This window comes from Corylus avellana, chromosome 5, assembly GCF_965113065.1.
Source record: "Corylus avellana chromosome 5, dhCorAvel1.hap1.2, whole genome shotgun sequence".
Lineage (NCBI taxonomy): Eukaryota > Viridiplantae > Streptophyta > Magnoliopsida > Fagales > Betulaceae > Corylus > Corylus avellana.
The window spans coordinates 6,903,012-6,916,892 of NC_142494.1; the positions used below are offsets into that span (position 1 = coordinate 6,903,012).

Consider the following 13,881-nt stretch of genomic DNA (forward strand, 5'->3'; position numbering starts at 1 on the left):
CATCATGTTTGTGTTACGTATTTATTAGGAAAATTATCTCGCAATTTCTTTTTGATATTCAGACCTAAGTTACCAATTTAATGAATTTGAGACCCATTTTTCTTTTGCATTACTTGACCAATAACCTCAGCTGAATGGGAAAATTTTTAGGATAAATCCCAGTGATGGGAAATATTTATGGCAGTCAATCCTATATGCTTGACAGTTTCATTCGTGAAAGCATGTGCACGCGGATGATGTTAATTTCACCCAGTATCAGGGGCGGAATTATAATTTGAAATTAGGGTAGGCAAAATTAAAAAAATGTAGGAGTAAATGGAGTTTGGAGGGCAAAATTAAAAAAATTAGGGATGAAATTCTATTTTTATTTTTAAATTTAAAGACCATTTTAAAAAATTTTTGGAGAAAACATGGCCCATTGGCGGGCTAGCTTATGATGCGGTTTGAATTACGACTTTGCTTCCATGGGACTAATCTCCCTTGGTCTTCTCTGGCTCGCATGTGGTACTTTGTTTTCATGCGTAGCGGTCTTGGCTCGGGGTCACATGATGCAGCTTTTACATGCTCCACTAGCCCTTGTGGTTGGTGGGGTTGTGGTTCGTTTTGGTAATGTTGTGACTGAGTGCACGAATTTTCATAATATTATTACCTCCTAGAGGATAGAGCAAGCATGCTTCGGAAAAAACAAAAGGCCATATCAAAAGGCCAATTGAACAATACTTCAATTGGAAGCAACTCAGGAAACACCAATCCCAGTGGCATTGGCCCCAATATTTTCATTTTTCAAGCATGCTTTTAAGATTCCTAAGTTGGCAGTCGCAGATCTTCGGGGTATGTTCGGAAGAAAACCGATTTTTCAGAAAGCGAATTAACTTTGGTCTTTGGAGCATCAAACGGTGTGCAATTTGACGTTTTCTAGACAAAGTACAGGCTGTCCCAGACTCCCAGGCTCACTACTGATGCAACCTAGAATGTTTGAATTCTCTCTCTTTTTTCTGGTTCCAGAGCGTCTTTTTCTACTTCCCAAAGCAATTTTTTTTTTCTTTTTTCTTTTTAAATGTGAAAAGTTGATTACTTCTATTACTATTTAAATAAAAAAAAAAATTATTACAAAATATATATATATATATATATATATATATATATATATATATATATATTTTTTTCATATAAAATATTTTTACTTTTTTTTTCTCACACCAATCAAATTTACTAAAAAGGCCACTTCCTCTTTCAAGTACAATGGCAAACATAGCCTATGGAAGGTTGTTGCACTTTTTCTCCTCTATATAGTTATCCTTCAGTTTTTTTTTTTTTTAATTTTATTTATTTATGTAAGGAAGGGTTGTTTTTGTTAATGCTATATATATATATATATATATATATATATATATATAATATGCAGAATTAAAAATATATATATATATACGATTCCAAACGACACCTAAAAGGGGTCGAATAGGTGTATGCAAATAATATGCAGAATTAAAAAAATAAAAAATAAAATAAATAAATAAATCATACAACCAGTCATTCACTAAATATGTAAAGTAGTGGCACAGATATTTTGGTGACGAGGAGAAAACATTTTAAAGAACTTTCTAAAAGTAAAACCTCTCCGGAGGCAGTCAAACCCAAAATCAATCAACTGTAAAAGAATAAGGATTATAAGAAGTTTACACTTACAAAACTTTTGCACTTGCATAAGATAAACGACCCACTTGACTTCTACTGCAGTACCCATTTCTAGAACATCTTGAACAATTCGGTTGTTTATGATCCGTTGATGAAGGCATAACCTTTAACACACTCAATATCTTAAACGCTTTCTTAGCACATGAAATTCTTATGTGGAATTCCTTACAATTTCATGCATAATATCTCTATATATAGACTACAAGAAAACCTAGTACTAGTTGGAATAAGATTCGTCTAGATTTTCTTCCTTATCTTGTGGGACAATTTTGGCATAGGAAACATCCGAATTACAAAAATCTTATTTCACAATGATTTGTAGAATGTTGCGTTAGCTTTCCAATGCCATTGGTTTCACCTCAATCCGATTTTTAAGCCGAAAGCTATAGTCCAAATACTGAGACATGTACAGGATACCAAGTTTAATCAAATCTAGTTTTAACTCTAATTAAAGAATTCCGATTTGCTCATTTCCTTTATTTGATTAAACTTAATCACATCATATAAGTCTTTTATTATGATTGGTAAGTCTTAACAACATCTTCTAGGTCTTCTCTGTACACAATATCTCGTATGTATGCACTGCATACAAGATTGCAAATGAATGTATTTTGTCACTAAATTTGGCAATTCAAAACCCAACAATTTTTTCTTTTAACTTTATGATAAATGGGTTGGAATAACATATATATGGTTTTCAAACATGGCATTTCCAAAGTTTCATTTTTAACTATACTTATCCAGAAGAAAAAGAGGGATTGAGATCACCTAAGATTTTATAAAATATAAGATTCTCATATTTTAAAATTTGAGTTATCCATTATAGGTTTGTGTGTTACCCAAGCAAGTAGGTTTGACATCTTAAAAACTAAAGTTACTTACTTTGGTAATACACAAATTCAATAACCGCTAACTGTATAACCGCTTTGGTAGGTGGTTATAAAAAACTACTAACCACCTAGGGCGGGGTGATTAATAGTTTTAAGGGTTAATAATAGCTAACCATATAACCGCTTTGGTAGGCGGTTATAAAAAACCGCTAACCGCCTAAGGCAGCTGGTTAGAGGTTTTAGGGATAGGAAAAAACGGTTAATAATCGGTAATTGCCTATTCCTTATATATAATAATATAAATATATATTTTATATTAAAAATATTACATTAAATTGATGCTGTTTTGGACACCAAAACGGTGTAGTTTTAAATACAGGTTATATCATATTCATTGTTTTGGGGAACACTTTGACCCAAAAGTATTTAAAATAAGCCCAAAAAATAGGTAAAAAAAGGCTTAACACACCTCAAAAAGCTCAAAAGCCCATATAAAAAAGCGGTTATAAAATCACGAGTCATTAGGTTGAGTAATCGCTAACCGCCGGTTATAAAATAACCGCTAATCGCCATTTATAAAATAACCACTAACCACCTAAGTGGAGAGGTTGTTGTTATTAAAATTCAATAACCGCTTTAGGCAGTTGCAGTTAACGATTTTAACCAATAACTACTAACCGTAATCGCTTGTATACCCCTAACAAATGACATGTTGCCCCAAAATATAAGATATAGTTAGCAGGAGTTGATCTCATCTCATGTATACTTTTTTCTTCTATTGTCAATTTGGTGGGCTGACTATCCAGCAAGGCCCACAGGGGTTAGTGGCTTGGGTTCTACTTCTAGGGCTGGATCCTCATTCGTGGTTTGGGGCTCGATCCGGTGGATATTTGGAACCCCAATGCTTCCAAAATTTTCAATTAACTCTTGTTTTTAAACTAAATAAATAAAATTTTGTCATATTAACTTATTAAGATTTGTAAATTTGAAAGCTTTATTAATTCATGGTAAATATTAAATTAATAGATATTGAGTTAGTGACTGTACGTAATACATGTTAAGGTGCATCTATTTGATTTAAAAACTGTGGTTGAAATTTTAAAATTGAATATAATAAAAGAAAATTAGTTATAATAAAGAGGATAACTTATATAGGGAGGTTGCACAAAAATCACCTTTTGTGCCACCAATAAGGAGCTGACACATCAGCTAATTTCATTAGACTCATACTACAAATAAAAACTCAACCACACTAAATTATACTCTAAAAAAATTAAAAAATTAATTTTTTTATTAAAAAAAAAAAAAAAAAAAGCAGATTTGAAGGGGTGGCCAAACCCCCACATTGGGTGGCCGGCCGCCGCCGCCATGGGGGGTGGCTGCGCGGCCACTCCCATGGCCTGGGGTGGCTCACCGGCCACCCCATAGGCCATGGGAGTGGCCGCACGGCCACCCCCATGGCCTGGGGGCGGCGGCCGGCCACCCAATGTGGGGTTGGCCACCCCTTCAAATCTGCTTTTTTTTTTTTTTTTTTTTTTTTTAATAAAAAAATTAATTTTAATTTTTTTGGAGTATAATATAGTGCGGTTGAGTTTTTGTTTGTAGAATAAGTCTAATGAAATTAGCTGATGTGTCAGTTTCTTATTGGTGGCACAAAAGGTGATTTTTGTGCAATCTCCCTATGTAAGTTATTCTCATATAATAAATAATTTATCTTTTTCCCCAAGTAACTTGAAGAAAAAGGGAAATATATAATAAGATGCTTAAATTGTTTGAATATGTAAGATCGACGATGGTATCTCAATTGTCTGTATAAATTAATTATAATCCGAGCAGAGAATTGCAAAAAATTTCAGTAGTCTAAAATTTAAGATCAGATGAAACTTAAGGATTGAATATATATATATATATATATATATATAAAATCTTATTAAATCAATCTTGAAATTCCCAAAATAATTGAAATATTTAATAAATCATAAACGAGGATAATTAATTAATAATAATTATTAACTTTATGATAAATGGGTTGGAATAATATATATATGGTTTTCAAACATGGCATTTCCAAAGCTTCATTTTTAACTATACTTATCCAGAAGAAAAAGAGGGATTGAGATCACCTAAGATTTTATAAAATATAAGATTCTCATATATTTAAAATTTGAGTTATCCATTATAGGTTTGTGTGTTACCCAAGCAAGTAGGTTTGACATCTTAAAAACTAAAATTACTTACTTTGGTAATACACAAATTCAATAACCGCTTTGGTAGGTGGTTATAAAAAACTGCTAACCACCTAGGGCGGGGTGATTAATAGTTTTAAAGGTTAATAACAGCTAACCATATAACCGCTTTGGTAGGCGGTTATAAAAAACCGCTAACCGCCTAGGGCGGCTGGTTAGAGGTTTTAGGGGTAGGAAAAAACGGTTAATAATCGGTAATTGCCTATTCCTTATATATAATAATATAAATATATATTTTATATTAAAAATATTACATTAAATTGATGCTGTTTTGGACACCAAAATGGTGTAGTTTTAAATACAGGTTATATCATATTCATTGTTTTGGGGAACACTTTAACCCAAAAGTATTTAAAATAAGCCCAAAAAATAGGTAAAAAAAGGCTTAACACACCTCAAAAAGCTCAAAAGCCCATATAAAAAAGCGGTTATAAAATCACGAGTCATTGGGTTGAGTAATCGCTAACCGCCGGTTATAAAATAACCGCTAATCGCCATTTATAAAATAACCACTAACCACCTAAGTGGAGAGGTTGTTGTTATTAAAATTCAATAACCGCTTTAGGCAATTGCAGTTAATGATTTTAACCAATAACTGCTAACCGTAATCGCTTGTATACCCCTAACAAATGACATGTTGCCCCAAAATATAAGATATAGTTAGCAGGAGTTGATCTCATCTCATGTATACTTTTTTCTTGTATTGTCAATTTGGTGGGCTGACTATCCAGCAAGGCCCACAGGGGTTAGTGGCTTGGGTTCTACTTCTAGGGCTGGATCCTCATTCGTGGTTTGGGGCTCGATCCGGTGGATATTTGGAACCCCAATGCTTCCAAAATTTTCAATTAACTCTTGTTTTTAAACTAAATAAATAAAATTTTGTCATATTAACTTATTAAGATTTGTAAATTTGAAGGCTTTATTAATTCATGGTAAATATTAAATTAATAGATATTGAGTTAGTGACTGTACGTAATACATGTTAAGGTGCGTCTATTTGATTTAAAAACTGTGGTTGAAATTTTAAAATTGAATATAATAAAAGAAAATTAGTTATAATAAATAATTTATCTTTTTCCCCAAGTAAATTATTTGATCGACGATGGTATCTCAATTGTCTGTACAAATTAATTATAATCTGAACAGAGAATTGCAAAAAATTTCAGTAGTCTAAAATTTAAGATCAGATGAAACTTAAGGATCGAATATATATATATATATAAAAAATCTTATTAAATCAATCTTGAAATTGCCAAAATAATTGAAATATTTAATAAATCATAAACGAGGATAATTAATTAATAATAATTATTATTATATTGAGTAAAGCTTAAATAATTAGCCCGATCTGTTGACAAAAAACTAATCTCACCTGTCTTATCAGTTACCCCACCCGAAGGCATCCTCTTACCAAAAATTCGAATCTACGCTTATCTCATACCAACCTATCCTATCCAAGTAAACTTCAAATTCCATCTTAGCCGTCCATCATAATCACGGGGCTTCATCAAAACGGGTCCAACGGCTCAGAATCAATATCACACCTCATTTAAGTATTCTGAAGCATCGTAACAGTTTTATTAGCTTTATCAGTTATCAACACAACCGACCCTCTTACCAAAAAATTTTCCTTCCCTGTTTCCCTCTGATTTTCTCTTACTTTCTCTCAATCCAAACACGTTGGAATCCTCTGTTACACTGCGAGAAATGGAGATGGCTATGGGGGAGGATTCGCTCTCTTCGCACGCTCTTCTCTCCATGGCTCGCGCGGCTGTGACGGTGAATGGACGAACCCCGCGGTTTCCTAAAATTCCTATACAAAGTACGCTTCGAAATTGTAAAGTTAGGGTTTGCTAAATCTCTTTGTTTTAGAATTCTGTGGTTTTGTTGTTTATCTCTTTTGGACCTGAAATTCGTGGAATTGAATTCGAGAGCTCTAGGGTTTCGGTGAATTTGGGTGAAACTTTTAATATTAGTGATTTCCACGAAGATTGGAGTGTCGAGATTTGTATTATAGGGTTTCTGGAAAGTTCTTGTGAAATTTGAGCTCCCTAGGGTTTCACATGGCTCATTAAATGTCCGTGTCTTAGGTTTTGACGAAGATCTCAGGGACCTGTAAATTTGATTTCTAGGGTTTGAAAGAATCTTTCGTCAAATTTTTAGTTTTCTAGGTTTCATATTTGGTTCTCGTAAGGGCTCTGGTGTTGGAAATGGAAGAATTTATCGGGATTTGAATTTGAATTTCGTGTTGTAATTTTCGAAGGAGGAGCTTGGTGGGCGTTTGAATTTGAATTTGAATTTGAATTTTGTGGCGGGAAAATTTTGAATGGCGGGAAGGTGGGAAGTAGGGTTTCCGAAGAGTGCTTGTAGTCTTAGAGAACAAGCAGCGAGAACCATTCTTCGCACTGTAAGGTCGCGTGGGCACACGTACGTTGAGCTTCGGGAAGATGGGAAAAAGTTCGTTTTCTTCTGTACTTTGTGTCTTGCACCGTGTTATAGTGATGCTGTGTTGTTTGATCACTTGAAGGGGAATCTTCACACTGAGAGGTTATCTACTGCTAAGGTTACGCTCATGGGACCAAATCCATGGCCTTTCAATGATGGTGTTCTATTCTTTGACAATTCAGTGGAGAACCAAAAAGAGTCGGGTGTTTTCAATACAAATAAAAGTAGGTTGTTGGAGTTGCAGAACAATGATGACAATCATGCTATTGTCGAATATAGTGGAAATTCGCAAATGAATTGTAATGGGCATGGTGGTGTTCATTCAGATATTGAAATTAGTTATTGTGATAAGACTTTGAATGCTAATGACAGTGTCGTAGTTCCCGGCGTGCGGATTTGGAATGAAATATCTGATATAAAAGTGCAGGAGGTTGGCTGTGGACAAATTGCTGCCAGGTTCCGTGAGAAGGATAAGGTTTTGAATGGGATTAGTAGAATATGGTGTGAGTGGTTGGGGAAAAGAAGTCCTGAAAATGAGGATAAGTTCAATGTTCCAGAGCATGATTTTGCTGTTGTTACTTTCCGTTATAATTGTGATATTGGCAGCAAGGAATTGTTTGATCATATGAAGCCATTGCTGTTATCTAGTCCTACATCAGAATCAGAGAATGGGGAAGGCACTAGTAGGAAAAAAAAGAAATCATTTTCTGATCCTGAGGACATTAGTGAGTCCTTGAATAATAATAATAATAATCAATATGATTCATCTGGGGAAGATTCTTCAGCTTCAAATGGCGCCTCTTCGAGATTAATTTTGGCTTATTATGATGATCAGCTGCTGCATAAGAGGTTTATTTCAAGTAAGGCTTTAAGGCGAGAGTTGAGACAGCATCAGCGTTTGGCTGCAGAAAGGATGTGTGATATCTGTCAACACAAGATGCTTCCTGGGAAAGACGTATCAGCACTAATGAATATGCAGACTGGAAGGCTTCTCTGCAGTAGCCGAAATGTGCATGGGGTAAAGTCTCTTAGCAACTTGCATCTCTTTTCCTTTCGGCTGTGTTTTCTGTTTCTTGTTTTAAACTTATGTGACTTTTTTTGTATCATTTAAGGCATTGAAGTACTCATTATGGTCTATTCCTACATTTAAAGTTAAATGTTGGAAAGCTGTTTACATTTTATTTTCATTTTTGCGTGCAGGCATTTCATGTATTTCACACTTCATGCATTATTCACTGGATACTTCTCTGTGAGTTTGAAATAATTACAAAGGAGTTAGTTAGTCCAAAACTGAGGAGAAGAAAATCCAAGAGAAAGAATGCAGCTAAATGCAGTGCAATAGGAAAAGAAGGTGAGGTGAAAGCTACAAGAACACAAATTGATTCTGTTTTCTGCCCGGAGTGCCAGGGAACTGGGATCATAACTGAAGGAGATGAACTGGAGAAACCATCTGTCCCCCTTTCTGAGGTTTGCACACTATGGGATAATTTATTTTTTTATTTACTCAAGATTTCATCCATTCTATATGTTAAGTCTCTATTTTTTACTCTGTTCATGTACATTCATCAGAAACTATTACTAAAAAGGCTTAAAATAGAGAATGCTAGGTTTACAAACAAACTTTTACAATATAATGCGGCACAACATAATTAGAAATGAGATAGATTTAACTTCTGAGAAACCCAATCATATTGTGCCACATCATGTTGTAAAAGATTTTTTGTAAAATTTGTTTGTATACCTAGCATTTTTCCTTAAAATATCATTCATGATGAATTGAGCTAGGATGAGAGATATTCTACCCTGTTAATCTTTCTGAGAACTTCTTTCTACCAAAAATGAGAGCCAGTTTGTTGTGTTAACTAAAAATTTTCATATTTCTTTTCTAATTAAACTACTAAGAAATTCTCATTTAATTAATATTGACTTTCTTCTTTCTACCATTAGATGTTCAAGTATAAACTGAAGTTGAGTGATGCACGGAGAGCTTGGATGAAAAGTCCCGAAGTGTCAGAGAACTGCTCCACGGGTTTTCATTTCCCTTCCCAGTCTGAAGAAACGATTCAGGTTTGTTTAAGATTTGAGACCTGTTATTTCTCCATTCATCCTTCATCCTTCTTTTCTCAACCATCTTTTTTCAAATCCACGATATGGGTCCTACTGATTTAACGGTGAATTTGAGATTTGAGACTCGTTATTTCTCCATCTCTCATTCATCCTTCATCCAGCTTTTGTTAAATTCACGATGTGGGTCCTACAGAATCAATAGCGTATTTGAAAAAAAATTATGGATGAGATATGGAGAAATATCAATTATCACTAGATTTCTATTAAGACTCTTTCGTTTTCTAGTGAAAATGGTACTTGCTTTTATTAATTTATGCTGTCATTGCTTGATCATAGGAAAAGGTGAAACCCCTGAAATTGCTGCGTTTCTATGAATCTGATATATAGATGTGCCATACGAATCTTGCGGACCGTGTAGTCATGTTAGTTTCACAGTAGAACGTAGATTTTTCTTTCATCATGTAATCTGTTGTACATAAACATGATTCTCATAGAAACTATGGGTAGGATTTCTGATATAACCAGGACTTCGTTAATGTTGTATATTCCTGTCTTCTGACAGAGGTGCATACATTCAGTTTACGTATTTCTCCATATGCTAAATGAATCGCTGGTTGACTGTAGATTTACTCTTAAATGTAGAAGAGTTTCCGTTATTGCACCTTAGTTTGGATTTACTACATAAACACGTAAGTTGTAGCTGCTTTTTGTCGAAAGTCTCAATGGGCCCTGCTAGATGAATTTTGTTTTGCTTTTCCAGGGCTTCTAGTATATGGCATAATGATCTCAGAATAAAGAAAAATATGGGAAGGTATATTTGCCTAGTAGAATTTCACAGCAATATTCACAAGTTGGTACCTAAAGCAGTGAAGAGAGAGAGAGAGAGAGAAGATTTCCCGAGAAACAATCAGAATATGAATCCAAATTGTGATCATGATGGTCAACTCTAAATTATCCATCCAACTTAATTTGTCTTCCTCACTAGATTTTCAAACTATTTAGTGTAAACTAATGGATCATTTGTAATGGGACGCGATAAAAAACTAGCCAAAAAAAAAAGACTTAGAGTTCATTCTGACTATGGTAAAATTAAATTTTTGTAATAATAATAATAATAATAATAATAATAAAAATCTGATTCAAGAGTAACTTAGAATGTTCATCACATCATTCAAGGGTCAAAATTGATAAATGGACAGGTAGAGTGGTGGGATGCACCGATGCAATAAAGTGCCAAAACAACTTCGTCTCTGAAAACAGTCTGTGAGCGAAAAAAATCCCTCAGCAAACTAAACCCATCCAGATCTTAGTCATGGAGAAGGGAAGACCTCCTCTGCACTTGCCCCACCCAAACAAACTTTCTCTTTAACCTCTCTTTGGTTTCTCTTCATTTTCTATTTAGTTTCAAAGAAGTTTGGATCTTAAATTTACTGTAACCGCTGCACCAACATAAGTGTGACGAGTCGTGATTCAGAGCACACGTGCTTAGCACGCCGGCGTGCTATTTTACTTCACCCAAGTGTGACACTCCTCCAACCATTTTTGGCCACTTTTCTCTCCATTGATGTTACGTGCTGTAGTGTGTGTATGCCACACACCGCCATGGTGCACATGGGCTGCGCTTGCTAACGCTCACTTTTGTTTCTTTCCGTAGATTCGACGGTGATCTCTACTCTTGCTCATGTGGCTCCCTACTTGTGGAGCTCGTGTCAGATCCATATCTAGATTTCATAATACCTTGACCTTGTTGTTATTTGTTTCTCAATCTATAGCGAGAACTTATTATCTGTTTGTACAGTTATCTTTTGAATGTCTTATGCAATCACAAATTCTACCATGGGCCGCTATCAGCCTACCACCAGCACCGCTGACAGCTTTCTCTCTTACTCCTCCCATCTTGAGGTTCTTCTTCGGGGTTGTGGAATCGTGTTATTTTTTGGTCTTTGTTTAGTTATTTGTAATTGTACTTTGCTTTTTAGTTTGCTTCTTGTAGTTTTATCTTCACTCATCTATTTTTTTAAAAGATAAAGAAAAAGAAGTGCCAAACTACAAAGGAGTACTGCGTATTAATGTGTAATGACCACCTATGGATATTCATTTGTTAACTTTAATTTATTTTAGATATAATATAATAAACTAACATTGAATTATGATGTTAATTCCATAATTGAATCCACCTACGATTCCTTTGTAAAAGGAAAATAAATAGCCGGCCACCAGTTGAAATCCTTCAAATATAATAATATATATTGAAGTCAAATTCGTTTCTCCGAGTAATTGCCGGCGCCTAAAGACGTCCAACAAGAGATTACCTGTACAAAATCTCAGTTCAAAAGCCGGCCACCTTTCTTCCATGGACAACTATCTCATTTTCAAGCATCACCATAAGTCTCTATATATATACACGTACACACACATTCCTTTTGCTTATCAAACCGGAGATACTCAAAAAAATGGGCTACTTTCAGCCATGCAAGAAATTTGCGTGCCTCCTGATCGTTCTTGCCATGCTTCTTTCTCTCACAGCGGGTTCAAGCTCTCAGGCCCGGCTGCTGCCAGAGCCGGAGGTACAAGTATCAAGGCTGACAATTGTGAATTCAAATGAAAAGAAGCTTATGACACTTTTCACGATGCTTCCAAAGGGCCCTATGCCACCATCAGGTTCGAGCCCTGGCATAAACTGATTCCAACTTCGTATAGTGAATAATGGCGTCGCCGGAATGTGGCTAAGACCACAGCATATAAAGTTCCGATGTGGTTCTTGTTGGGTGGTCTTGGGCCTATCTCAACCTCAAAAGCTAGCTCAAGAGGTGAGGCTTTCCCTCACACTTCTAAATTGACCACCAGCCCCTTCCACAACCGATGTGGGATAACCCTAACAATCTCCCCCTCACACATCGGGCCCTAGGTCGGAGCATCGACAACCCGTTTCTCCCGTGGACTGTTGGGCCGAGACTTGTTGGTAAACCTGGGCTCTGATACCAGTGTTGGGTGGTCTTGGGCCTATCTCAACCTCAAAAGTTAGCTCAAGAGGTGAGGCTTTCCCTCACACTTATAAATTGACCACCATCCAGACATCCTGTGCTGAGGCGCAGCTCCATAGAATATGGGCCAAGGTTTCCATCTCCAACCCACAAATAGGACAAAGGGCATCAGGAACCATATGGCGTCTATATAAATTTTCGCCGGTTGGTAAAATGTTATTACATGCCTTCCATAGAAAAAGTTTTACTACTGGTGGTCCCTTAGTTCTCCAAACTTTATTTCAGAAGTCCATAGTTGCAAGTTCAGTGCAGCATTCCCCATTTCCTCTACCCTCGAGCGATCTTGCTAAATGATAAGCACTCCGAACGGAGAATTCCCCATTTTTCGTGCATGACCACACCACCCGATTCGATTGTCTTCCAGGGCAAATTTCTATATTACAAATCTTGGCTACCACGTCCTCAGTAAAGAGTTCATGTATCAAATTGTAGTTCCACCAGTTTGTTGAACTGTCAATAAGAGCACTCACCTTCTCCTCACTGTGAAGTAGCCGAATAGGGGATTGAATTGAGTATGTGTGCGGGGAGGGGAGCCAGCGATCCCCCCATATCTTAACATTTTGTCCGTCTTCCACCCTCCACATCAACCCTTCCTTAAGCAGTGGGATAGAGTTCCATATACTCTGCCATGTATACGATGGAGTCCGCCCAAGATTTGCATCTAGGAAAAAGACACCTGGATGGTATTTTTCTCGAAGAATCTGTGCCACTAATGAATGAGGGTTTTGGATCAATCTCCAACCTTGCTTTGCTAACATAGCTCGGTTAAAGTCCTCCAAATCTCTATATCCCATTCCTCCCTTCTCTTTTGGTAAGCTCAATTTTGCCCAACTCTTCCAAACAATTCTAGATAGGTTCTTCTTATGCCCCCACCATAACCTCGCCATCATGGAGTTGATCTTTTTGCATAGAGCCTTAGGGAGTTTAAACACACTCATTGTGTATGTTGGGATGGCTTGGATCACCACCTTCAAAAGAATTTCCTTTCCCGCCTGTGATAGGAATCTCTCCTTCCATCCATTCATTCTATCCCACACTTTCCCTAGTATGTTTTGAAAAGAGCGTTGTTGAGATCGACCCACAAGAATAGGTAAGCCCAAATACTTCTCAAAACAAGAAGAAGATCCCACTCTGGAAAAGCTAAGTATTTGGGTATGAATTGCCTCCTTGGTATTCTTGTTAAAAAAGATAGATGTTTTGGCTCTATTAATCTTCTGCCCCGACGAACTCTCATACACCCCCAAAAGCTCTTGTATTTTCTGCCATTCCATCAAATTGGCTTTCCAAAAAAGTAAGCTATCATCTGCAAAAAAGAGATGGTTGAGCTTTGTACCACCCCGTGTGATTGGAAGGCTCGAAATCCCATTCATAGAGGCTGCCCTATTCAACAAGGTGCTTAACCCTTCCGCACAAATGATAAACAAGTATAGGGAGAGAGGGTCTCCTTGCCTTAACCCTCTAGTTGGGACTATATGTCCTTGGGGTTGGCCATTGATCAAAATTGAGAAAGTAACCGTTTTCACACATGTCATGATCAAATTAATCCATCTCGAA

General features: G+C 36.2%; 1 protein-coding gene across 1 annotated transcript; it reads left to right on the forward strand.

Moving 5' to 3' along the window:
• Positions 1–6,367: 6,367 nt before the first annotated feature.
• On the forward strand, positions 6,368–9,906 carry LOC132182969 (acyl-UDP-N-acetylglucosamine O-acyltransferase). The gene is made up of 4 exons (XM_059596346.2): positions 6,368–8,234; positions 8,417–8,683; positions 9,164–9,283; positions 9,620–9,906. The coding sequence occupies exons 1-4, from the start codon at positions 7,098–7,100 to the stop codon at positions 9,668–9,670; spliced, it is 1,575 nt and encodes a 524-aa protein (XP_059452329.2). The 5' UTR covers positions 6,368–7,097; the 3' UTR covers positions 9,671–9,906.
• The last annotated feature ends 3,975 nt before the right edge of the window (positions 9,907–13,881 follow it).

Excerpts from the sequence above, each read along its gene's own strand:
- LOC132182969 (XM_059596346.2), top strand. The coding sequence starts at position 7,098 with ATGGCGGGAAGGTGGGAAGTAGGGTTTCCGAAGAGTGCTTGTAGTCTT. Across the intron at positions 8,235-8,416 it reads GTAGCCGAAATGTGCATGGG|GCATTTCATGTATTTCACAC; the intron begins GTAAAGTCTCTT and ends TTTTGCGTGCAG. Across the intron at positions 8,684-9,163 it reads CATCTGTCCCCCTTTCTGAG|ATGTTCAAGTATAAACTGAA; the intron begins GTTTGCACACTA and ends TTCTACCATTAG.